The following is a 23923-nucleotide window of genomic DNA, read 5'->3' on the forward strand; positions in this document are numbered from 1 at the left end:
GGTTTGATCCCTGGAGAAGGAAGATCCCCTGGAGAAGGAAATGGCAACCCACTCCAGTATTCTTGCCTGGAGAATTCCACAGACAGAGTACCCTGGCAGCTACAGCTCATGAGACTGCAAAGAACTGGACACGACTGAGAGACTAACACACAGTCTGAGGTCTGATGTCTAGTGCCTGTGAGCGCATACAGGTAACTTCTTCCACTTGGCAGGGGTTTCAGATTCTGCAAAACAGCTCAAAGGGCTTGGCTCAGAATGTTATGTGTAGTCCTTGAGGGGGATCTAAAGGTCCTTGACTTTGTTTAATTGCTAAACTATTGGAGAAGATTCATGACAGTCCCTTGCACTACAAGATCAAACCAGTCAATTGTAACGGAAATCAGTCCTGAAAATTCATTGGAAGGACCAATCCTGAAGCTGAAGCTCCAGTACTTTGGCTACCTGATGCGAAGAACTGACTCATTGGAAAACATTCTGATGCTGGGAAAGATTGAAGGCAGGAAGAGAAGAAGATGACAAAGGACGAGAGGGTTGCATGGCATTACCAACTCGATGGACGTGAGTTTGAGCAAGCTCTGGGAGTTGGTGATGGACAGGGAAGCCAGGCGTGCTGCAGTCCATGGGGTCTCAAAAGATCGTACAGGACTGTGCGACTGAACTAAACTGAAACTATTATTGTTTTGTCTTGCTTGATTGTTTTCTTTTCTTTCTGCATTTTCTCACTTCTCTGGTTAAATTTATAATTTGGAACTTGGGAATGTCTAGGAGTTAAAGTTTTCTACACACAAGAGGCAGAGAGGACATTGCAGGGGACAGATATAGTGGTCTGCCTCATAAGGTCCTGCTCAATTATTTATAGATAGATAGATAGATAGATAGATAGATAGATAGATAAAGTCTCCTGTGAGTGCTATGCATTGTTCAGGAATGCAAGATGCAACACTGAAGAGAATTTTTTTAAGGCCTAGAGTGCAGTAGGAGGAAAAATTGAACAGCTTTCTTTTAAAAAAATTAGACAATTTTAAATAGTGATAAGCACTTTAAGGACAATACAAAACTGTGCTAAGATAGAGAGTGACTCTTGGGATGAGAAAGAGCATCTGCTCTAAGTAAGGTATGGAGGGAGCGCTTCACTGTGACACTCTGAAACACCAGGCAAGGTATTGAAACTGTCTCATATTCAATTTTATTTCACTTAGCAGCCAGTATCTTTCTGCTGGGCACTGGGCTCAGCACTAGCATTCATTACTTCATTCGTTTCTTATAAGAACCCTGCATGGTAAATTCTATCAATAACCACAGTGCAGAGATGAGGAAATTGAAACATAAAAATTACTGTCACAATCCCCACATTACACAACTAATGAATGCCATATCTAGAAATACAACTTAAGCCTTTGGTCTTAAGCGCTTTGCTCCACTGTCTTCCTAAAGTAGGGTGGACACAACTTTGAGGGGTTCCAGTAAGAACTGTGAACACACGTGCAAATCACTTAGCGCAACACCTTCTCTGTCATAGGCTCTCAACCAACTGTGGTAATGTACAAAACCTTTGAGGCTAGGAAGCCACGGCATGAAATTCCAGAGGAGCCTATCTACAAGCCAAGGCTCAATGTTTTTCTGAGGATTGTTTAACAGTTTACAGAGGAGATTTCATGTGTTATCATAAGTATCAGCAGTCTATCATGTTTCTTACTGTTAATGGGAGATCAGTTCCCATTCAGTTCAATTCAGTTCAGTTCAGTTGCTCAGTCGTGTCCGACTCTTTGCGACCCCATGAATTGCAGCACGCCAGGCCTCCCTGTCCATCACCAACTCCCGGAGTTCACTCAAACTCTCGTCCATCGAGTCGGTGATGCCATCCAGCCATCTCATCCTCTGTCATCCCCTTCTCCTCCTGCACCCAATTCCTCCCAGCATCAGAGTCTTTTCCAATGAGTCAACTCTTCGCATGAGGTGGCCAAAGTACTGGAGTTTCAGCTTTAGCATCATTCCTTCCAAAGAACACCCAGGACTGATCTCCTTTAGAATGGACTGGTTGGATCTCCTTGCAGTCCAAGGGACTCTCAAGAGTCTTCAATTGATGTTAACTGCATTAAATATAAGGTATTATATTGATAGAATGGGTATCATAATATAACATAGAAAGAGTGTACCAACCTGTGTTTGCTACTACTGTTTATTAGTATTTTCATAATTGACTCTTGCTCCCACTTCTCAGGATATTTCTATACTACAAGAAAGGACAGAGCAGTAAATGCAATTTGATTTCATAGAGAAAAATCTATCTTGTGCAACAATACCAAACTTTCTATCCAAGGTAGCCTATAGCTCTGCAGCCATAATTATCTCTTGTGTTGTATTTGTTATTTGGAATCAACCACTTTCACATGTGGCAGGCAAAAGAAAAAACAAACAAACAGCCAGTTTTCCTGAATCCTCTCCCTCTTGATTTCTGCACTGGGAAGTTTACTGACTGGTTCAGCCTTGGCAGCTCCTATTGTGATTAGGCTTTCCCACAATTGAATTCAAGATCACAGGAGGGGAGCAGGGAAGCCAGAGAAAGCCTCACAAAATGTTTGAGCAAGGCAACAGCTGGCAGTGTATTAGCTTTCATTCTTGCTGCAGGCAGTGTGCTAGAGTCCAATTCTTAGGACGGAAAAACAGAGTTAGACAAAGGATTCACAAAGGTGTGACATTTGAGTTGAAACATGAAGGGATTCAGAGGTGCATCATGTTCATATTTGGGGGATAGCATCACGGGTTCAGTGTTAAGGAATCCAGTTTCTAGCGGATTCAATCACTGGGTCTGGAAGATCCCACAGAGAAGGAAATGGCTACCCTCTCCAGTCTTCTTGCCTGGGAAACCCCATGGACAGAGGATGAGTCAGACATGACTTAGTGACTAAACAACAGCAAACCATCACAGTCAAGAGGGAAAAACAAGGGGCACAGGTCTTGATAGGAAACAAGGTTGGGGTGTTTAAGGAATGAAATCTCACTGTAGCCCTTGTTTTTCCCAGCACACTATTACATCAGAAACTTATTAAAGCATCTGGCACTGTGCACTAGTGGATGCTTTCCTCATTTACTGATCCTGGGACAGTTGAATCTGTTTGGCATTTTCTTTCTTAGTTTCCTTTAGCGTCCAGTTTAAACCAGTAATGTCACCATCACTGAGACATCCAACCACCCAGTTCTGGGGCCAAGTGCTTCTCCATAGTCCAGACCTTGCTTCTAAGCAGCCCTCTAAAATACAACACACTGGCCAATAATAAAAGGTAGAGAAGCTTTTCACAGTTATGAAAGATAGGGCTCATTCCCAAAGTATTTTTTTTAAAGGAAACAATAAAACCTATCTCTTAGGGTTTTGATATTTGAATTAGATAATGAATCTGAAACGCAAACTACAATGCCTGACATTGAGTAAAGCTCAGTAAATGCCAACTTTCTTTTTTTCCAGGAACTCCCACCTCTCCTTCAATGTCCAGGTCTGTAATTTGTTACTGTTTGTTCTTTTCTCCAGATCGGCTCAATGATGGAACCTTCTAGAAAATTCGCTTAATCACTTAGTTTCCTGGAGACAGTCATTATTTCTCCCTGTTTCCTGGAGTCATATTCTCCTAGCCACATTGATACACTCAGAGTACTGAAAGGACCCAGATGGAACACCAAGATAAGGTATTATTTTCATTTTCCTAATTAATAATAATATTAAGGTTTCTATATATTTATTAGCTATTGGATATCTTATTTCTGAGTTGGATCTCCAAGATTTTGTCATTCTTTATTATCTATTTTCCTAATGATTTAAAGGAACTTCTAACATATTCTGCATTTGAGTCCTTTTTCAGAAATATGCATGGCAAACACCGTTTATCAGTCTGTGCATTGACTTTCAAAACTCTTAGCAGTGATTTATAGCAAACACACAATTAAAAAATATACTTAGATGTTCAAAAGATACTAGCTTGAATATTTTGCTTGTTTTCTTTAAGCTCTTTAAAAATATATTTTGGTGGCTTCTATCACTTCTAATATGAAGTTAGATATCATTTTAATGATGTTTCCCAGAAGACAATGCCTTGCAAACATCTGCCAGATCCAGAGTGGTGGACCTGCAGAATTCCTTATTCAAATTTATGACTTTCCTCATAGCATTGCTCCTGAATAAGGAGATTGCTTTATAGAAAGTGAAGTATAGCAGTGAATGGAAGTGCTTGCTATGAGCAAAGAGGTTATAGGATGGATAATGGAAGAGGTGGTTATAAATACCTGCTATAACCGTGTGGTCATTTGCAGAAATAAGAACAATAACACGAAAATTTGTTTTTCATTTTTATATAAATATATTTATGTATTATATTACCAATTTTAACTCCCCTCTCCCATTTGCTACATGTGGTAACAAGATATGCTAATATAAGTCAATCTTATATCTTTTTATATCTCAGTTGTGAAGATACAGGATTCAGTGGAAGAGTGTGGCTTAGCTAAAAGAGAAAGTAACATCACCCAAAAATGGATAAATGAACTTGCTATAATCTTTGAAGGATATGTTTAGAATGTTTTGGGTTGAATGAGGAACTATGGCATCATATTAGCAAGAATTGTAGTGTTGGAGAAGATTCTTGAGAGTCCCTTGGACTGCCAGGAGATCAACCCAGCCAATCCTAAAGGAAATCAACCCTGAATATGCATTGAAAGGGCTGATGCTGAGGCTGAAACTCCAACACTTTGGCCACTTGATGAGAAGAGCCATATCATTTGAAAAGACTCTGAAGCTGGGAAAGATTGAAGGCAAAAGGAGAAGAGGACAGCAGAGGATAAGACAGTTGGATGGTATCACCAAATCAGTGGACATGAATTTGAGCAAACTCTAGGAGACAGTGGAAGACAGAGGAGGCCTTGTGCTGCAGTCCATGGGGTCACAAAAAGTAAGACATGACCTAGTTTCTGAACAGCAACAACATTACCAAGAAGCATAGTTTTGCTATCTTCTTTATTCAAAAGCTGTTAAAAGAGTACAGATGGATGCCAAATTAACATAGAGCATATTGTAACAGTCTTGAGCTGCCTTAACTGACTGGAAATATCTTTCCCAGAACGTGCTTCCTGTATTGTTCTGGCTTAGTGTTGGCCACAAAAGAAATGTGTGTGACGTTTGGAAGGTCGTTGTGATGAAGCAGCCACAGTGTTTATGCTTTGGGGGTTGGTGCAGGGCTCCAGGGATTATGGCTACTCACACGTGTTGCTGCTGATCTGACATTTCATCTTATCGTTGACTCACAACACCTCCACTTCACATCAAATCTCCTCCTTATCTTCTCTTTGTTTGGGGCCAAGTATGTATGTAAGTTCAGGTCAGTTCAGTGCAGTCACTCAGTCATGTCCGACTCTTTGCGACCCTATGGACTGCAGCACGCCAGGCTTCCCTGTCCATCACCAATTCCCTGAGTTTACTCAAATTAATGTCCATTGCGTCAGTGATGCCATGCAACCATCTCACCCTCCGTCATCCCCTTCTCCTCCTGCATTCAATCTTTCCCAGCACCAGGGTCTTTCCCAAGGAGTCAGTTCTTCACATCGGGTGGCCGAAATATTGGAGTTTCAGTTTCAGCATCAGTCCTTCCAATGCATATTCAGGTCTGATTTCCTTTAGGATGGACTGGTCTGACCTTGCAGTCCAAGGGATTCTCAAGAGTCTTCTCTAACACCGCAGTTCAAAAGCATCAATTCTTTGGCACTCAGCTTTCTTTATAGTGCAAATCTCACTTCCATACATGATTACTGGAAAAACCATAGCTTCGACTAGACAGAGCTTAGTCGGCAAAGTAATGTCTCTGCTTTTTAATATGCTATCTAGGTTGGTCATAACTTTTCTTCCAAGGAGCAAGTGTCTTTAATTTCATGACTGTAGTCACCATCTGCAATGATTTTGGAGCCCAAAAATGAAGCCCATCACTGTTTCCATTGTTTCCGCATCTATTTGCCAAGAAGTGATGGGACCAGAGGCCATGATCTTATTTTTCTGAATGTTGAGTTTTAAGCCAATTTTAAGCGTGGTGTCAAATGACACCCACTTCTCCTAAGGTCACCCACTACTGTGAGACTGAAGGAGGTGAGACGTACACAAGTTTTAGTGTGCCTTGTGGCTTCCATTATCCTCATGATTCTAATATGTCCTTATGAGTCAGTTTGTCCACTCTTCAGTCTATTTCCAGCTTTGTTCTACAACGATTACTCTAGCTGATTAACAGTGAATTTATTCTCAACACCAGATACAAGATTACAGCTTTGTATACACTCTTCCACGAAATCTAGCAATTGCCTGAGTTCTAATCTTTATAACTAATTTCTTATTCCCTACCACTGGTGGTTCTGCTTGTCTAATTGCACCTTAAGTGACATAAGTCCAGGAAGAAAGGATTCAGGAAATTATTTCCATGATGATTCTAGATAACCAGACCCAGGTGTGTGATATGAGTGTATTTTAGTGAAACCGTCACTTTACATTATTACAGAGCTAGTTTATAACTTTAGACAAGGTTACATATGTTCTGTATGATTGATTTAAATTCAAAAATTCAAGAGGAGAATGTATTAGTAGAAAGTTATTCTGGACACCTGAATCCAAATGTCATAGAAGAAGCTTTCATTTAGAATTAATTCCTCTGATCCAGATCACAGATGAAGCAACCACAGGACTATCATTTCTTGTCTGAGGTCTGCAGGTGTGCATTTCAGCTGGGGTCCTGCAGCAGGGGGGCTCTCTCTTATTAAGCTCTGGGGTTTTTGTTCAGCTTTTCCTATTAATTCAAACACTGTGTGTACCCAGAGAGCACAGAAATACTTTGCAGAATGTTCCAGTTTTAAGAATGAAATAGTGAGGCTGATGGATTTACGTGCTTTCTGGAAGTTTACAGAGTAGCGGCCATCCCTTTCATTCCTGTCTTCTGAATACTGATGAATGAGGTAAGTCATCTCTCCACTGGGAAGCTGCTGGTACCAAAAAATCCAGTAGTCATGTACATTCCTGCTAATTTCATACTGACAGTTAAGGGTGACTATCTTCCCCACTTGACTGATTATGACTGTCTGGTTTTGAGTAACATTCTGGGCCACACCAGATCCTGTGGAAAAAATCAGAAAACAGAACTGAAATAGTGAACAAAATACTGTAGAAATTAGACAAATTTTGGACCCAAATATTTACAAACTAAACTTAAATCATAAGATGCCTGCTTTTCCCCAGTGCTCCTTTCCTCCCCAAGTTCCTGTGAAGCACCTGGTGCCTGTGTGCAGCCCTTTCACCCTGAACACGCGCACCCATGTTTGGAAGCATCCCTACCAGAGAAGGAGAAGGCCAGGAGCACCCAGAGCAGGCTGGAGAGCGGCATGAGGCGTGGATTCCCCTGCTCAAATGTGATTAATTCTGCCTCAAGCTGAGAGTTCGGTGTCTGTAAGTGCCGGGCAGCACAGATACATAGCACCTGGGTTCCTGTGTGACTCCCCCAAACAGGAAGTAGGGTGTCATGTTCATCGACCATATGGTCTGTGTACAGATGAAGTCTGGCTCACCACACATCTTTACTTTGTGTACTGCTCTTTCCCTAGTCATTAAGTTTGGCAGATCCTGAAAAAAGGCATGAAGAAAGAATTAATATCAAAGGTTTAAACTGAGGGAAACTGAAGATTAAACAAGTTGACATACATTGATTCAGTAAAATAATTTTGCCATCCTGTTTAAGATAGAATTTAGTATAGCCTATGAAACATTCTTGTAATCTACAGATTGGTCATTAATTTAGCCTATGCTTACTTTTCTCCATCCAGAATCTAGTGACTATTTAAAGCATTCACAGTTCTTAGGCTTTCTGGGTGAAAAGTAATTAATGTATCTCTGCCTTTTTTTTTTTTTTACTGATTTGCAGGGCTCTACTTAGGTTTTCCAATCAACAAAACTACTTCAACATGAAATGATTTTTAACATTCAGTCCATCTGAAAGTCAGAGGCTATTCAGTGGTTTATATTTAAATGACATCATATCAGGAATAAAATATTATTCTTTTGAAATCTGATAGTGAGTTTTATGTGTTAGACTTTGAAGGGGATCAGGATATTCAATCCTGTTGCCTCTAAATGTAGAATTGTACTTATTAGACCCACGTGTCCTAGACTCATCCTCATGTCACATTTTGTGTCTCATTGGTCCAGAGTATTCAGTCTCATTTGTCAGTTGCTCATTATTATTTATCTTTATAAAATAAAGTTAAGATAAATATGCCAGATCTTTCTGTAATATAATGCTATAACGCACTGTTACAAAACTGCAGACACTTAGTACTTGTCAACACCACAGAAGGTGGTGACTCAAATTCTGTGCACTGTTTCATGTTCATGTGGAATGTAGCTGTCAGTCTTCCATTTGGTTTCAGTGTTGTACTAGATGAATTAATATAAAAGAACCAAAGGCAAATAAACAAGTAGAAAAGAAAATACAGACAAGGTCTAAAAGAGCGCAGGTTCATGGATCAAAGTAACTCCTGAATGAGTGAAGCGGGGAGGTGAGTTTGTATTTATCTGAGACATCTCCTCTTCTGTTCCATTTCACATCTGAGTGCTGACAAACAACAAATGCCCAGGCTTGAAATTGGTTTTAATTAAGGAGAGGAGATCATGAATGACTACAGCAGCATGCAGAGCATCATATTATATAATATAGATATATATTAATATAATAATTACATATCTATCAAGAAATTTATACTAATAAAATTTCTTCAAAATACCATAACCTTATAAATCAGTTCTCATATACATTCTTAGGTTTTGATGCATCACTCTAAGAAATTTTATCACATGTATGGTTCTTGTAACACCACTAAAATCATAACACAAAATTGTTTCATCTCTAAAGAAATCCTCTTTGAATACCTTCCTCATCTCTGCAACTCTTTATAACCCTGCTAACTACTGATCTCCTTTTTATCCTTATATTTTGTCCCTTTGAGAATGTTGTTTAAGCAGAATCACACTATGTATCAGTGGTCAACTCTTTGTGACCCCATGGACTACAGCACGTCAGGCTTCTCTGTCCATCACCAACTCCCAGAGCTTGCTCAAACTCATGTCCACCGAGTTGGTGATGCCATCTCATCGTCTGTCATCTCATTCTCCTTCCAACTTCAATCTTTCCCAGCATCAGGGTCTTTTCCAAGGAGTCAGTTCTTCCCATCAGTGGCCAAATTATCGGAGTTTCAGCTTCAGCATCAGTCCTTCCAATGAATATTCAGGACTGATTTCCTTTAGGATTGAATGGTTGGATCTCCTGGTAGTCCAAGGGACTCTCAAGAGTCTTCTCCAACACCACAGTTCAAAGCATCAATTCTTTAGCATTCATTTTCTTTATAGTCCAGCAATCACATCCATAACAACTACTGGAAAAACCATAACTTTGACTAGATGGACCTTTGTTAGGAAGCATCACTACAAACAAAGCTAGTGGAGGTGATCTAATTCCAGTTGAGCTCTTTCAAATCATAAAAGATGATGCTGTGAAAGTGCTACACTCAATATGCCAGCAAATTTGGAAAACTCAGCAGTGGCCACAGGACTCGAAAAGGTCAATTTTCATTCCCATCCCAAAGAAAGACAATGCCAAAGAATTTTCAAACTACCACACGATTGCATTCTTCTCACTCACTATTAAAGGACTGCTCAGAATTCTCCAAGCCAGGATTCAACAGTATGTGAACCGTGAACTTCTAGATGTTCAAGCTGCATTCAGAAAAGGCAGATAAGCCAGAGATCAAATTGCCAACATCCGTTGGATCATAGAAAAATCAAGAAAATTCCAGAAAAACATATATTTCTGTTTTATTGACTATGCCAAAGCTGTGTGGATCACAACAAACTGTGGAAAATTCTTCAAGAGATGGGAATAACAGACCACCTGAACTGTCTCCTGAGAAATCTGTATGCAAGTCAAGAAGCAACAGTTAGAACTGGACATGGAAAACAGACTGGTTCCAAATAGGAAAAGGAGTACGTCAAGGCTGCATACTGTCACCCTGCTTATTTAACATATATGCGGTGTACATCATGTAAAATGCCAGACTGGATGAAGCACAAGCTGAAATCAAGATTGCCAGGAGAAATATCAATAACCTCAGGTATGCAGATGATAGCACGCTTATGGCAGAAAGTGAAGAGGAACTAAAGAGCCTCTTGAAGAAAGTATAAGTCGGCTTAAAACTCAACATTCAAAAAACTAAGATCACGGCATCCAGTCCCATCATTTCATGGCAAATAGATGGGGAAACAATGGAAACAGTGACATACTTTAGTTTCTTGGGCTCCAAAATCACTGTGAACGGTGACTGCAACCATGAAATTAAAAGATGCTTGCTTCTTGGAAGCAAGCAAAGCTATCACCGACTAGACAACATATTAAAAAGCAGAGACATTGCTTTGCTGACAAAGATCCATATAGTCAAAGCTATGGTTTTCCAGTAGTCATGTCTGGATGTGAGAATTGGACTATCAAGAAAACTGAGTGCCAAAGAACTGATGTTTTTCAACTGTGGTGTTGGAGAAGACTCTTGAGGGTCCGTTGGACTGCAAGGAGATCCAACCCGTCCATCCGAAAGGCAATCAGCCCTGAATATTCATTGGAAGGACTCATCCCAAAGCTGAAGCTCCAATACTTTGGCTACCTGATGTGAAGAACTGACTCATTGGAAAAGACCCTGTTGCTGGGAAAGATTGAAGGCAGGAGGAGAAGGAGATTACAGAGGATGAGATGGTTGGATGGCATCACTAACTTGATGGACATGAGTTTGAGCAAGCTCCAGGAGCTGCTGATGGACAGAGAAGCCTGGTGTGCTGCTCTTTGGGGTCACAAAGACTGAACTGACTGATTTTATGGTTAGCTCCATAGTTTTCTTTGTATTTCACTATTTGGACATTTTATTATTTGCTTCTTTCAGTTTATGTTGGGTTTAGTTTGCTTTTCTATCATCCTTTCCTGAAAGCCTTGATAGTAGTTTATCAACCTTTCTTCTTCATTAATATAAGTATTTAAAAAGATAAATTTTCTTTTATGTGTTATTTTAGCTGCATCTCATACATATTTATATAGTGTGCTCTCCCAACATTTACTTTCAAAATATCTTCTAGCATCCATTGTAATTTTTTTAACTTAAGCTTGCTTTAAAGTTATAAGATTTAAATATGTATCAAATATTTTGGAGTTTCTAAAGACATCTCTTTGCACTTGATGCATATCATTTCCATTCTGTTCAAAAAATAAATTCTGTATAATGTCAGTTTCCTTCAATATATTAGGACTTTTCATGCACAAACAAATTGTATATGTCTGCGTGTGTATTTCATCTACATAGGAGGGTGTGACTGGAGCCTCGGCTGTAGGTTTGGGTACAGGTGCTTGGGGAGAATTGTGCACTTGCTGCACAGAAGTAGGTGGCTGAGTCTGCAAGCAAGGCAGTTGTGACATCCAATGAGAGCTGTTTGACACTCTTATTTAGGAACACTTCCCTGTGAATCTTCCATCTTACATTTCATTCACAACCGAATGTATGGCTATCAAAAATGCAGGCCTTTATAAGGGTATTGCCAGTACCATAGGAAGTAGTAAAAAAAAAAAAAAAAGGAAACAAAACTATAGTCCATTCTGAACTATACAGTTCAAAATGGAAAGCTATCCTACTTGGACTGTCAAAGATTAAGGGTGCTGTTTCACCTGCTCTTGGTCACTTTTTCCTTTTGTTGGCCACTCACCCATATTTAAAGAGATAAAAAGCCATCAGTTCCAGAGACATATGTTTATTTCTTAAAGTTTCTATCTGGATGAACTTGTTTGTAACCCAATTTTCCCAGTCCCCCTAATTAATGAGATATCCTAGGTTTTCTCCTCCACAACTCACAGCCTCGTTGAAGCCACAGAAGCGAAAAGGATGCTCCCAGTATCTTGTCCATTGTTTCTGGCACCAGTGTTCAGTGGCAACTCAAGCTCCTCTTCTGCTCTTCTCAGCCAGCTAGAACTCTGACTTTAAGTTCACAGCTGCTTTTATTCTTTCAGTAGGCCCCACCCTCTCACAAGTGCTTTCTCTTAAACCTCTCTCTCAAAAGAAGTATTTCTCATTCTGTGCTAATTTAGAATCACTGAAAATTAAATTCATTGGCAATCTGAAATGCCCCTCTTACAAGGATAAAATGCAGCATAGAATTTCTCTCACACTATCCCCTTCTTCCTTTTCCTCATGACTCCTAGAAGGTTAAAAATCATGTATCAGGACAGTTTGATATTTTAATAGGATGAGAGTTATTTACAATGGAGAAGAGAGGGACTCCCATAAAGTCACAAGATTAGTATATAGGGGCATCTCTTTTTATTACAAATACTAATTAAAGTCTATTGAGAACACAACAGGCATAATATATCATTACAAGCAGAGCTTATGGAGCAGAACATAAAGATGCATAGTCCTTTTGCCCTGATGGAATTTACATTTTAACAACATCATTCAGGGTTTCCACACTTTACATGATCCTAAGAATTAATAAAATATAATTAGATCAATTTCAATTTATACTTCTAATAAAATATAAATCAGACAAATAAATGTTTCCAAGAATAAGCATGGAGAAAATAAATTGAGAAGCACTGGAATAACTTGTTCTGGAGAATCTTTCATCTCCAAATTGATAAGATTAGCTAGGCAAATTCTGCAGAATTCAGAAGATATGGAACCATGATCATTCAGTAATGAAACATTTTTGGTATTTCTCACACTGAGTTACACCTTATTCTCACAGGTAAAATACAAAAATGTGAAGAACCAATTTGGTTTTAGAGGTCAACACATCAGGGTATAGAAACAGAAATTAAGGAGCTCATTTTTTTTGTTTTTAAAGACTTTGTGGTCTCTGTATTTGAGGTCATCTCAGATACTATCAAAGGAAAACATCACAGTTCAAAAGGAGACAATAGTAACCACTCCTGCTCCTCAATCTAATCCCATCTACTCCAGTTCTCTAAGGGAATTTTTTATTTTTGTTGAATTTTTATTGTTTTTTAATTTTTTTAATTTTTTTAATTTTAGTTTTTATTTTTTAAATTTTAAAATCTTTAATTCTTACATGCATTCCCAAACATGAACCCCCCTCCCACCTCCCTCCCCATAACATCTTCATCCATGTATGTCTTCAATATATATTTACTAGTGCCTAAAATGGTCATCCTTGGGTCTCATAAAAGAAAGAAACAGAAGTAGCAATCTTCAGTCAACCCACTCCAAATACAAGTACATTCAGATACAAGCTACTAAAGAGAAATGTGCTTCTATATGATGGACCCAAGAAAATGATAATGGACTCACTTCTGGACTCAGTCAGAGAGTAGTCCTGATGGAGAGGCTGCTTGAACTGGAACTTACATCACCAGTATCTTTCTTAGTAAAGAATGGGGTAAGGGAATTCTGGCACTGATTAACTCAGTATGATTGGAGTTTGGGATGTATCTGGGTGAAAACATTATAAATTTATATTAGAGAAACTAACATGGCCTTAATGTCAAAGGATAAAACATGCTATTTAAAGAAATATTAATTTTCAAAGCCATATTTTTCAAACTGTTAGACTAAAATATACACAGATACTATTTAGGTGGATGGATGGATACCTACATACATACAAGAGTCAGAGATGTAAATGGAAGCAAAGTTGGAGATAAAAATTTAATGGATATTTAAAGAATCCTTTCTGGCTCCTTGAAGAATCTGTGTATGTGGGATAAACGTTAATTGTCTCTGAAGCAGTGTTGCCCTCTGTGACCACGTAGAGATGTTACTCTGAATGATTTTATATAGCTTATTGAAATGGGGAAAAGACAGTTTCTTCAGTAAGTGGTGTTGACCATACTGAACACCTAAAAGGAAAAGGCTAAAACTAGAACATTTTCTCACAACATATACAAATATAAGCGCAAAATGGATTAAAGACCGAAATGTAAACCTGAAACTTTTAAAACTTGAAAAAGAAAATATAGGCAGTATGCTCAAAGACATTTCTCTTTGCCATATTTTTTCTGTCTCAAAGGCAAGGGCAACAAAAGGAAAAATAAATAAACGAGACCTAGTCAAACTAACATAAATCAACATTCAGAAAACTAAGATCATGGCATCTGGTCCCATCACTTCATGCGAAATAGATGGGGAAACAGTGGAAACTGTGACAGACTGCCAGGGTCCAGCCCTGGTGGATCCAGGGAATTCGAAGTGGGGACGGCATTGGCGAGGAGAACTTATTTATTAATTAATATAGAAATATAAGATTAGATTAGGAAGAAATAGTATGGTAGGAAAATTAAGTGGAGAAAGAAGGCTGAATAACTTGGCTTATGGGGAAGGCCAATAAAGTTCCAGACAAGGAGCTTGCAACATCTACATTGGGCCACCGGCATCCACTTGAATATCGAAGGGTGCCCCACCTTAGGCTCCCTTTCGCGGGGGTCTTAAAAGCCAGGACAAGCAAGTAGACATGGCGAGCCACCCTGCTCCAGATGGGAATTCAGCCTGAAATTAGAGTAAAGAGGAGACATGCGGGAAACCAGTTCAGCGACTGGTCCCGGCCTCTATTGTCTAGAAAGGCCTTTTATACATTTTTGATTGTACATAGAGATCAATGGGTAATACAAAATTATGCAGTGTTAGCAGCCCAGACTCTTATCAAAACCAGGCTTTTCTCTCTGCATGCCTAGTGGTATACACAAGTCTTAGGTAATTTACATCATCTTCCAGCCAAAAGGGCCAATTAACATTTTACAGCCTTTTTTCTGATAAGGGTTTGTCAATGAGAAGACTTATTTGTGTTGATCTTCCCAAAGTCTAGTGCCACTCTCAGAAAGCACTAAATAAAGTTACATTCTTACATAGCAAAGATACAGCAACTTATAACAAGTAAAAGGAGTACAGTGATTTATAACAAAAGAAAAGTAATTAACTCAAAAGTCTAATGTTGCTAACATCAAAACTACTATATATCTTTTTCTACAACCCGATTACATTGATTAGCATCCTCCCAGGTGCCTTAAAGATAAAGAATATGGAGGCCTGGCAGTAATCATTGAGTCAACAGTGAAATCCTGTCACCAATATGATTTATAGCTCTTTAGAAAAGGCTCTGTAACTTTAAGATGCTTTTAAGCTTTGTGCCTCTCATGGTTGAGGGGCTGTAAGCAATTCACAAGCTATAAGAGGTCCAGGAGGAACCTGTTAGGCAAGCTAGAGAGCTATCAGAGGGGGTTTAACTGAAACATCCCTTTCAAATGCAGAAGACTAAAGCCCTGATTTGACTTTTTTCAGAGAATATCAGAAAAGTGGAAAAGCAGGCAGATTCTTATTTTTTGGGGGGTGGATGCTCAGGAAATTCCAAGGGGGAACCCCTGAAGTCTGATCACGTCCTTGTGTTTTGTCAGGCTTCCTTCCACATGACCTTGTCATGGGTGGGATTCCTCATGCTGGCCCCCGGCAAAAGACTTCATTTGAGGGGGGGGAGGCTCCCAAATCACTGCAGATGGTGACTGCAGCCATGAAATTAAAAGACGCTTACTCCTTGGAAGAAAAGTTATGACCAACCTAGATAGCATATTCAAAAGCAGAGACATTACTTTGCCGACTAAGGTCCATCTAGTCAAGGCTATGGTTTTTCCTGTGGTCATGTATGGATGTGAGAGTTGGACTGTGAAGAAGGCTGAGCGCTGAAGAATTGATGCTTTTGAACTGTGGTGTTGGAGAAGACTCTTGAGAGTCCCTTGGACTGCAAGGAGATCCAACCAGTCCATTCTAAAGGAGATCAGCCCTGGGATTTCTCTGGAAGGAATGATGCTAAAGCTGAAACTCCAGTACTTTGGCCACCTCATGCGAAGAGTTGACTCATTGGAAAAGAGTCTGATGCTGGGAGGGATTGGGGGCAGGAGGAGAAGGGGACGACAGAGGATGGGATGGCTGGATGGTATCACTGACTCGATGGATGTGAGTCTAAGTGAACTCAGGAGTTGGTGATGGACAGGGAGGCCTGGCATGCTGCGATTCATGGGGTTGCAAAGAGTCAGACATGACTGAGCAACCGAACTGAACTGAACTGTGCTCCTTCCCTCCTCCCTGAGTCACTCAGCTTTGTTCAACTCTTTGCAACCCCGTGGACTATAGTTTGCCAGGCTTCTCTGTTCATGGAATTCTCCAGGTAAGAATACTGGAGTGGGTTGTCATTCCCTTCTCCAGAGGATCTTCCAGACCCAGGATCTAACTCAAGTCTCCCACACTGCAGGCAGAACCGTCTCAGCTACCTGGGAAGCCCCCACTTTGTGCTGCTACCACACAAACTCTAGACTGTGCTCTCAGTGATATCTTATTGTGGTTTTAATTGTGTTTCTCCAATGATTTATGATGTTGAATATATTTTTATATGCTTATTTGCTATCTGTATACTTCTTTCATGAAATAGCTCTTTGCCCATGGTCTAAGTGAAATGTTTGCCTTATTTAAATACTGTTTAGCTTTGACAGTTATTTATATATTCTAGATATTACTTCCTTGTGGAATATATGGTTTCCAAATAATAGTTTTTCACAATTGGTAGCTTGTCTTTTCATGCTCTTACAGTTGCTTTGCAGGGCAAAAGATCTTAATTTTGAAGTCTAGTTTGTCTTTTTAGAAAATTTTATAGACTGTTGTTTGTTGTCAAGTCCAAAGGCTCTTGGCCCACACACATATCAAACTTTTGTCCTGTATTTTTCCTAAAACTTTTATAATTTAACGTTTTACATATAAGTCTGTGATCCATTTTAAAGAATGTATGTATGAAGTGTGAGACCTGAATCAAGGTTAATTTTTCCTGCCAATGGATTTCAACTTTCTCCAACATTATCTGTTGAAAGGGTTATCCTTCTTCTATCAAATTTATTTGGCACTTTGTCGGGAAAGGTCAGTTGGGTATATTTGTGTGCATCTATGTATGGGTTCTCTGTTCATTTCCACTGAACTGTGTGTTTATCCCTGCACCAGTACCAAATAACCTCGATGACTCTAGCCTGAAATCAGATTGACCGATTGTTCTGACTTATTTCTTCAAGATTTTAAAAAGTATTCCAGAGTCTCTCCCTGTTCATATAAATTTTAGAATAATCTTGCCTGTATTTGTTTTTTAAAATCCTGATGGATTTTAACAGGAGTTTTATAACATGTGTATATAAATCTGGATAGACATGTCATGTTTACTGCTTTGAAACTTCCAGTTTGCAAACTCATGATGTCTTGTCATCTGTCTTCTTTAATTTCTTTCTTCAGTGTTTTGTAGTTTTCAGCTTAAAATTTCTGTACATGTTTTCTGTACAAAAAAGACCACTCAGGGTCTTTTTTTTGAGTCATTGTAAATGGTATTATACTTTTAATTTCGAGGTCCACATATCCATCGCTAATATGTAGAAATACAGTTGATTACATACATTTATCTTATTTCCTATGGTGTTGCTGAACTCAATAGGTCTGAGAGTTTTGGGGGGTATGTTCTTTGAGATTTTCTATATAGATAATCATATTGCCTGGCAGTTTCACTTTTTTTCTGGTCCAAAACTCTCTTTACATCTACTTTCTTTATTGCACTGGCTCTGACATCTAGCTCTGTGCTGAAGGAGAGGGATGAGAGTGGATGTGCGTGCCTCGTTCCCAGTCTTAGGGAAACACATATGGTCTTTTGTTAGTAAGCATACTGCTAGCTATGGAGGGACTTTCCCACTATGCCTGTGTTTCTCAAAGTCTTCACCATAGTTGACTGTTGAATTTTGGCAAAAGTTTATTCTACATAGATTAATATGATGTAATTTTTCTTTTTTATCCTGTTAATATGATGAATTTCATCAACTGATTTTCAATTTGAAGTCATTTGCATCCTTGAAAAAAAAATCCATTTGTTCTTGGTATATTACTCTTTTTATATAGATGTATTTTACTTGCTAATATTTTTAAGAAACTTCATGTCTATATTCATGAAATATGTTTCTTTGCAGTTCTTTGTTATAATCTTTGTCTGATTTTAATTTCAGGGTAACACTAGCTTCATAAAATGAGTGAGGGATTCTTTTCTTCTTCTTTTTTTTTTTTCCCGGAAGAAATAGTGCATAATTCATGCTAATACTTCAAAAGATTGGTAGAATTATCTAGTAACACTGTCTGAGTCCAGGGATTTTTTTAATTAAAAATTCAATTTCTTCATAGATACCGTGACTTCAGCTTTCTCTGGCCCCTGCCCTGAGGAGAGATGAAGAGGAGCGACCCCTGGAGCCCACAGTGAGGTTTGGGGACAGACAGCAGGTGCTTCCAGAGCACTGTGCCCTGTACAGAAGTAGGTTCCTGCATCTGACAGCTGGGCAGCCGCGAGGTGCAGGGAGCCGTGCTTCATGGTCTCTCCAAGCCGACCTGTCAGTCTCTGTTCCGTCTTCACTTCTCCAGCCTTAGCTAGTATCATCAAGAGGACAGGACTTCCCCCCGGGCTCTGCTTATACCACTGTAAACTGTAAAAAGTGCTTGAGGAATTGCAGTACGTGGTGAAGTTCTTTCCTTCTTGTTGAAGCAAGAATTGAGGAATTTGACTTATCTGTTGTGCGTTCACTTCTGTTGAGAAAACGGTGAGAAGTATCAGTGAAGATCTAATCACATGTCTATCCTCTCAGCCCCAACGGTCTCTCTCATTCTTCTTGTGTATTTTTCTCCTTTCCATGTCTCCCTGCCCAACTCCCTCCGTCTTTCCACTTTTTAGTTTCTGAGTTTTTCTCAACATCCTCCTCTCTATCAGAAAATCTCACTTCTACAGTTTCCTGCAGATCATATTCCACTGTGCAGAATTCTCTGGAAGCAATCAGGGAAACCCCAAACTCACGTGGTATTTGCATCCATAAGATCAGATGCAACACTCGTGCTATGAGCAGCATTTCCCTCGTCTCCCTCGTCAGGAAGAGTTGCTGAATCTGCCTGCTCCTAAAGGGTTTCCCTTGCACAAGCTTTTCCAGCCCCACACACGTTTCTGTGGTCTACACGGCCTTTTGCAAAGAAAACAGAAAGGAGTGACTGCCCTTTGAGACAGCCAATCAGACTTACCCCTATTTTACTCACACATCTTAAAAAGCAGGGCGGGTTTGCGGATGCTGCCCCCCTGTGGCTGGATCTAAAATTGGTGCCTGGGCTTCTGCACAATTTGACCCAGGATCACTGAGGGGAGCAAGGAGGCTAGTGTAGCCCCCACAAAGTGTTTGAGTGGGACATCAGATGTCAGTGCTCCAGCTTTCATTCTTGCTGCATCCACTGTGCTGGAACCTGATTCTCTAGGAGTGAAAATAGAAACATTTAGACAAAGCATTCACCAAGGGGTGACATTCGGGTAAAGATGTAAGGGACGTTCAGAGATACACCGTGTAGGTGTTTTGGGTAATAGCGCCACAGTAGGGACGGCAAAGGCAAGGGACACAAGTCTTGATATAGAAACATGTTTAGAGTGTTTAAGTAATAATATCTCTTCTTTCTCTGTAGCCACTTATTCTTCCTAGGACACTATTGCATAAGAAACTTGCTAAAGCATTCAGCTGAATATTCATTGGAAAGACTGATTCTGAAGCTGAAGCTTTGCCGGGGTCCAGCCCTGGTGGATCCAGGAGTGATTCAGTAGTGGAGAGAGGCTGAATAACTTGGATTACGTGGAATAGCATCCATGCTCCAGATGGGAATTCAGCCAGAAAAACAGGGAGCAAGAAAGAAGCGACATGGGGGAATCAGTCTTTCCGGAAACTGATCCGATTTCTTTATTTTTAGGTTTGCTTATATACCTTTTGTTACACATAGGGATGAATACAGAGTCAAGGGGGGGGTGGTCAGCAGTCCTGACCTTTATCAAAATCAGGTGCTTCACATAAAAAGGTCTTAGGGATTTTATGATCCTTTCTTTCTGATAACCAAAAAACTTATTTTTTCCAAGGGTGTTTTTTCTTAAACCAGGCACCACCCTCCAAATAAAGTTACATTCCTATAGCGTGAGGGTGTAGTGAGTTACAATCAAGAAAGGAATTTATTTAACCCAAGGTTAACATGATTAGTCTTAAAGGTTAATACTTATTTCTCCTATATGCTTAAAGGTTAATACTTATTTCTCCTATATGTTAGTTATATGCATTATAAGGGTAGGGAACATGGAGATTTAGCAGCAAACATCAGCCCAACAAATGAAAATCCTTTCAGCAATGTTCCCCTTAAGATCTATTTGGTCTTAAGATAGTGATAAAGTTACATTTTTACATAACAAGGACACAGTGATTTATAACAAAGCACAGTGATCTATTACAAAAGAGAAAATCCATTAACTCAAAAAGTCTAGTATTGCTAACATCAAAAACTACTATATTTCCTTTTCTATATTCCAAATACATTGATTAATATATTCCCAGGTGCCTAAGGATACGGAGGCCTGGCGGCAATCATTGACTCAACAAGAAGAAAAAGCCCTGTGCTAATTAAGACTCTCAAAATACTCCAAAACTCTCTGTGCTGTTTATGGTTGAGGGGTAGTAAACAATCATGTGGTAGTGGCAGCAGTATGAATAATCCTGTCACACAAGCTAGTCTGTCAGCAGAGAGGTTTGACCTGAGACATCCTTGTCCCACCCAGAGCAGGGAATTAGCAGCAATTATTGACACAACAAATGAAAAACCCTTCACCAATATAATTCCTAACCAACCCACTATATTAATAATTGCTAACTCCCCAAAAGAATTTGCCTTTAATAAGTCTAAAACATCTCATGCCTCTCAGGTTGGGAGGCTATAAACAATCACATGTGGCCAGACGAACCTATACAGGTGGGCTAGATAATCTTCAGAGGAATCCGTAAGCTGAAAGAGTCTTGTCATGCCCAGGAATTTTTATTGCCTTGGAGCTGCACGTTTACTCCTTCTCCAAGAGAAACGGTTATGGGGAGAGCCCCCCATAAAGTCAGAGGTGTAGGTGAGAGCATAAAACAGACTCTGGTTTTGGGGTTAGATGCTCGGGAACAGGGGGTTTCCTGAGGCTTGATCACGCCTTTGCATATGCCAAGCCTCCTTCCTCATGACCTTTGCCATGGGCGGAGTTCCTCACGCTGGCTCCCGGCAAAGCTCCAGTACTTTGGCCACCTGACGCAAAGAGCCAACTCATTGAAAAAGACTCTGATGCTGGGAAAGATTGAAGACAGGAGGAGAAGGGGACAACAGAGGACGAGATGGTTGGATGGTGTTATGCACCGAGCCCATATCTCCGAACTGACCGAGAGAAAGCAATTCCTCCACAGTAATGCAAAAAGGCAGGAAGGGAGTTTATTTCTAGCGCGCTAGGGTCTGAGTCTCATCCGACACAGTGGAATCCAACAGGGACCCCGAACAAAGGGATATGGCGGTTTATATACAGTCAGTTCTTTGTCTCAGTTACAGGAGTAGCTGGCGTTACATGATTGGCTAGACAGGATGAGCGCATGTCCTGTCTCTTTCTGGTTGGTGTGTATGGGAAGTCTTCCTAATTTGGTCAAGGAATGCTGTTTTTTCTTCCCAGCTAACAGGAAACATGACTCAGGTCCCTGGTGCTATGCACCTCACTGAGCTGTCCGGCCTGCCTGACATTCCCCCCTGTTCTTAGATCATACAGAGGAATCTTCCTCTGGTTCCTGAGACACAGTCTGATATTGTTGCTGAAGCACGAACAGCTGTACTGTATTTATGCGTTCCTTTACAAAGGCTACAAGTCTATTAATAATGCATGGGCCTAAGGTGAGCATTAATAAAAGTACTAATAGGGGTCCCAGCAATGTGGAGATTAGGGTGGTCAACCAAGGGGACTGTTGAAACCAAGACTCAAACCACCCTTGTTGAGCCTCACATTCTCTTTTACATTGGGCTAATCCTTTTCTCACTTTGGCCATAGATTCCCTGACTATTCCGATGTGATCAGCATAAAAACAGCACTCTTCTCCTAGGGCTGCACAAAGTCCTCCTTGTTGCAGAAAAAGCAGATCTAAACCTCTCCTGTTTTGCAGGACCACTTCAGATAGTGAAGTTAAAGATGATTCTAAATGACTAATAGATTGTTCTATACGGGTAATGTCTTCATCTATGGCCGCTCTTAAAGAGTTAAATCCTTGACTTTGCATGGACAGAGCTGCTGTTCCAGTTCTGGCCCCGGCTATTCCCAGACCAAACATAGTTGCTATGGTTATGGCAGTAATGGGCTCTCTCTTAACTTTATAAGCTCTTTCTTATTGATTAAGAGTCAATTTGTGGGCCCAATAATCATATACAGCTTCTTCTGGTCGATACATCTTTGGTATCACAGCCACCATAACACAGAATTCTTTTTTAGGGTCAAAGATTGAGCTGTGTAAGCACGGAGTCAGCCCCGTGTGTGAACAGACCCACCATCCTCCCATCCGTGGTATTAGCCACCTGGCTATGGGCAAGTCCCGATTTCCTACATCCCACTTTCTGTACCCTGGAGTCTCTGACCCATCATTAGAAGTTATGCAGTCCCAAGATTTACAATAAGAGTCCTGTATCCCCCCACAGATCTTCCAGTTGTGCCTGGGTGCACCTGGACATGCCCAGAATGCATGATTCCGGAGGTAGCCCCTCTTCCAAGGTACATTTACCACCGGCCTAAGGTCAAAGTATAAGTCTGGCCACCAAGTATTTGGTGGATGCATTGCGGTGGTGGAGTTAAGCATCTCACGTGTTAGTCCATTTTGCAGTTTCCAGGTGATTTTGACGGGTCGGTGCAGGTTCACGCTGGCAGCTTCGGAGCAGAGTAACATGGTCATCTATAAGATGGTCCAGGCGAGTTGTCTTGGTCCTGTCGACGACGCCAGAGCTTCAGCCTCAGGGGGTTGGACGGGTGCAGAGATGCTTCCCATTCTTTTTTAGCGTCTTCCTGCTCTGCTGAAGTAGCTGTGCGTATGTGGTTGCAATGCACCCAAGGCCCGATACCGTCGACCTTTATGGCAGTTGGGGTGGTAAGAAGAACAACATAAGGACCCTTCCATTTAGGTTCTAGTGCCTTGGTGTGGTACCTTTTGACCCACACCCAATCTCCGGGGTCGATGTTATGTGAGGGGATAGTCCCCTTGTTTAGACCATCATATATTTCCCAGAGCAGTTTCCAGACACGAGAATGCACTTTGCCCAAAGCCATCAAAGCCTCCTGGAATTGTCCCAAGGTAGGAGGTGGAAATTTCTTTCCTTCAAATATTGGACATACAGGGGGAGGTTGCCCATACAGAATTTCAAATGGGGTCAGATTAAGCTGATAAGGAGTATTACGTGCGAGAAAGAGGGTGAAGGGAAGGAGAGTCACCCAGTCCCCGCCAGTCTCTATAGCCAATTTAGTTAAAGTTTCCTTTAGGGTCCAATTCATTCTTTCAACTTGCCCCAAGCTCTGTGCGCTATATTCACAATGTAATTTCCATTTGGTCCCCAGAGCTAGGGCAAGGCTCTGAACTATTTGGCTCACAAAAGCAGGTCCATTATCAGAGCCAACAGTCACCGGCAGACCAAACCTGGGAACTATTTCTTCTAAAATCTTTTTAGCCACTACCATTGCAGTTTCTCCCTTAGTAGGAAAAGCTTCTACCCACCCTGAGAAGGTATCTACCAACACTAACAAGTACCAGTAACCATACTTGCCTGGCCTTACCTCGGTGAAATCTATTTCCCAGTGCTGCCCTGGCCCTTCTCCCTGATACCTCAGTCCTGCGTGTTGCCTCTTTCCTGGCCTCATCTGTTGACATGCCTTACAAGCATGTACTATGTTCTTCACAGTTGTTTGGTGCTGGGGGAA

At 40.5% G+C, this 23923-nt stretch overlaps 1 protein-coding gene and 2 gene segments (V, D, J or C); all 3 read right to left on the minus strand.

Annotated features, from left to right (window-relative positions):
• Positions 1 to 23923, minus strand: part of LOC121820038 (uncharacterized) — a 234431-nt gene that overhangs the window by 100262 nt on the left and 110246 nt on the right. The window contains exon 3 of the mRNA XM_060418973.1: positions 15213 to 15560. The gene's annotated coding sequence lies outside the window, so the exon portion shown is untranslated. The remainder of the gene's footprint in view (positions 1 to 15212; positions 15561 to 23923) is intronic.
• Positions 4997 to 7613, minus strand: LOC114115769 (T cell receptor delta variable 1-like). The segment is given in 2 exon segments: positions 4997 to 7133; positions 7352 to 7613. Coding segments are annotated over 2 exon segments (648 nt in total).
• Positions 18167 to 19104, minus strand: LOC114115770 (T cell receptor alpha variable 25-like). The segment is given in 2 exon segments: positions 18167 to 18693; positions 18959 to 19104. Coding segments are annotated over 2 exon segments (471 nt in total).

Source organism: Ovis aries, chromosome 7 (genome assembly GCF_016772045.2).
Source record: "Ovis aries strain OAR_USU_Benz2616 breed Rambouillet chromosome 7, ARS-UI_Ramb_v3.0, whole genome shotgun sequence".
Taxonomy (NCBI): domain Eukaryota; kingdom Metazoa; phylum Chordata; class Mammalia; order Artiodactyla; family Bovidae; genus Ovis; species Ovis aries.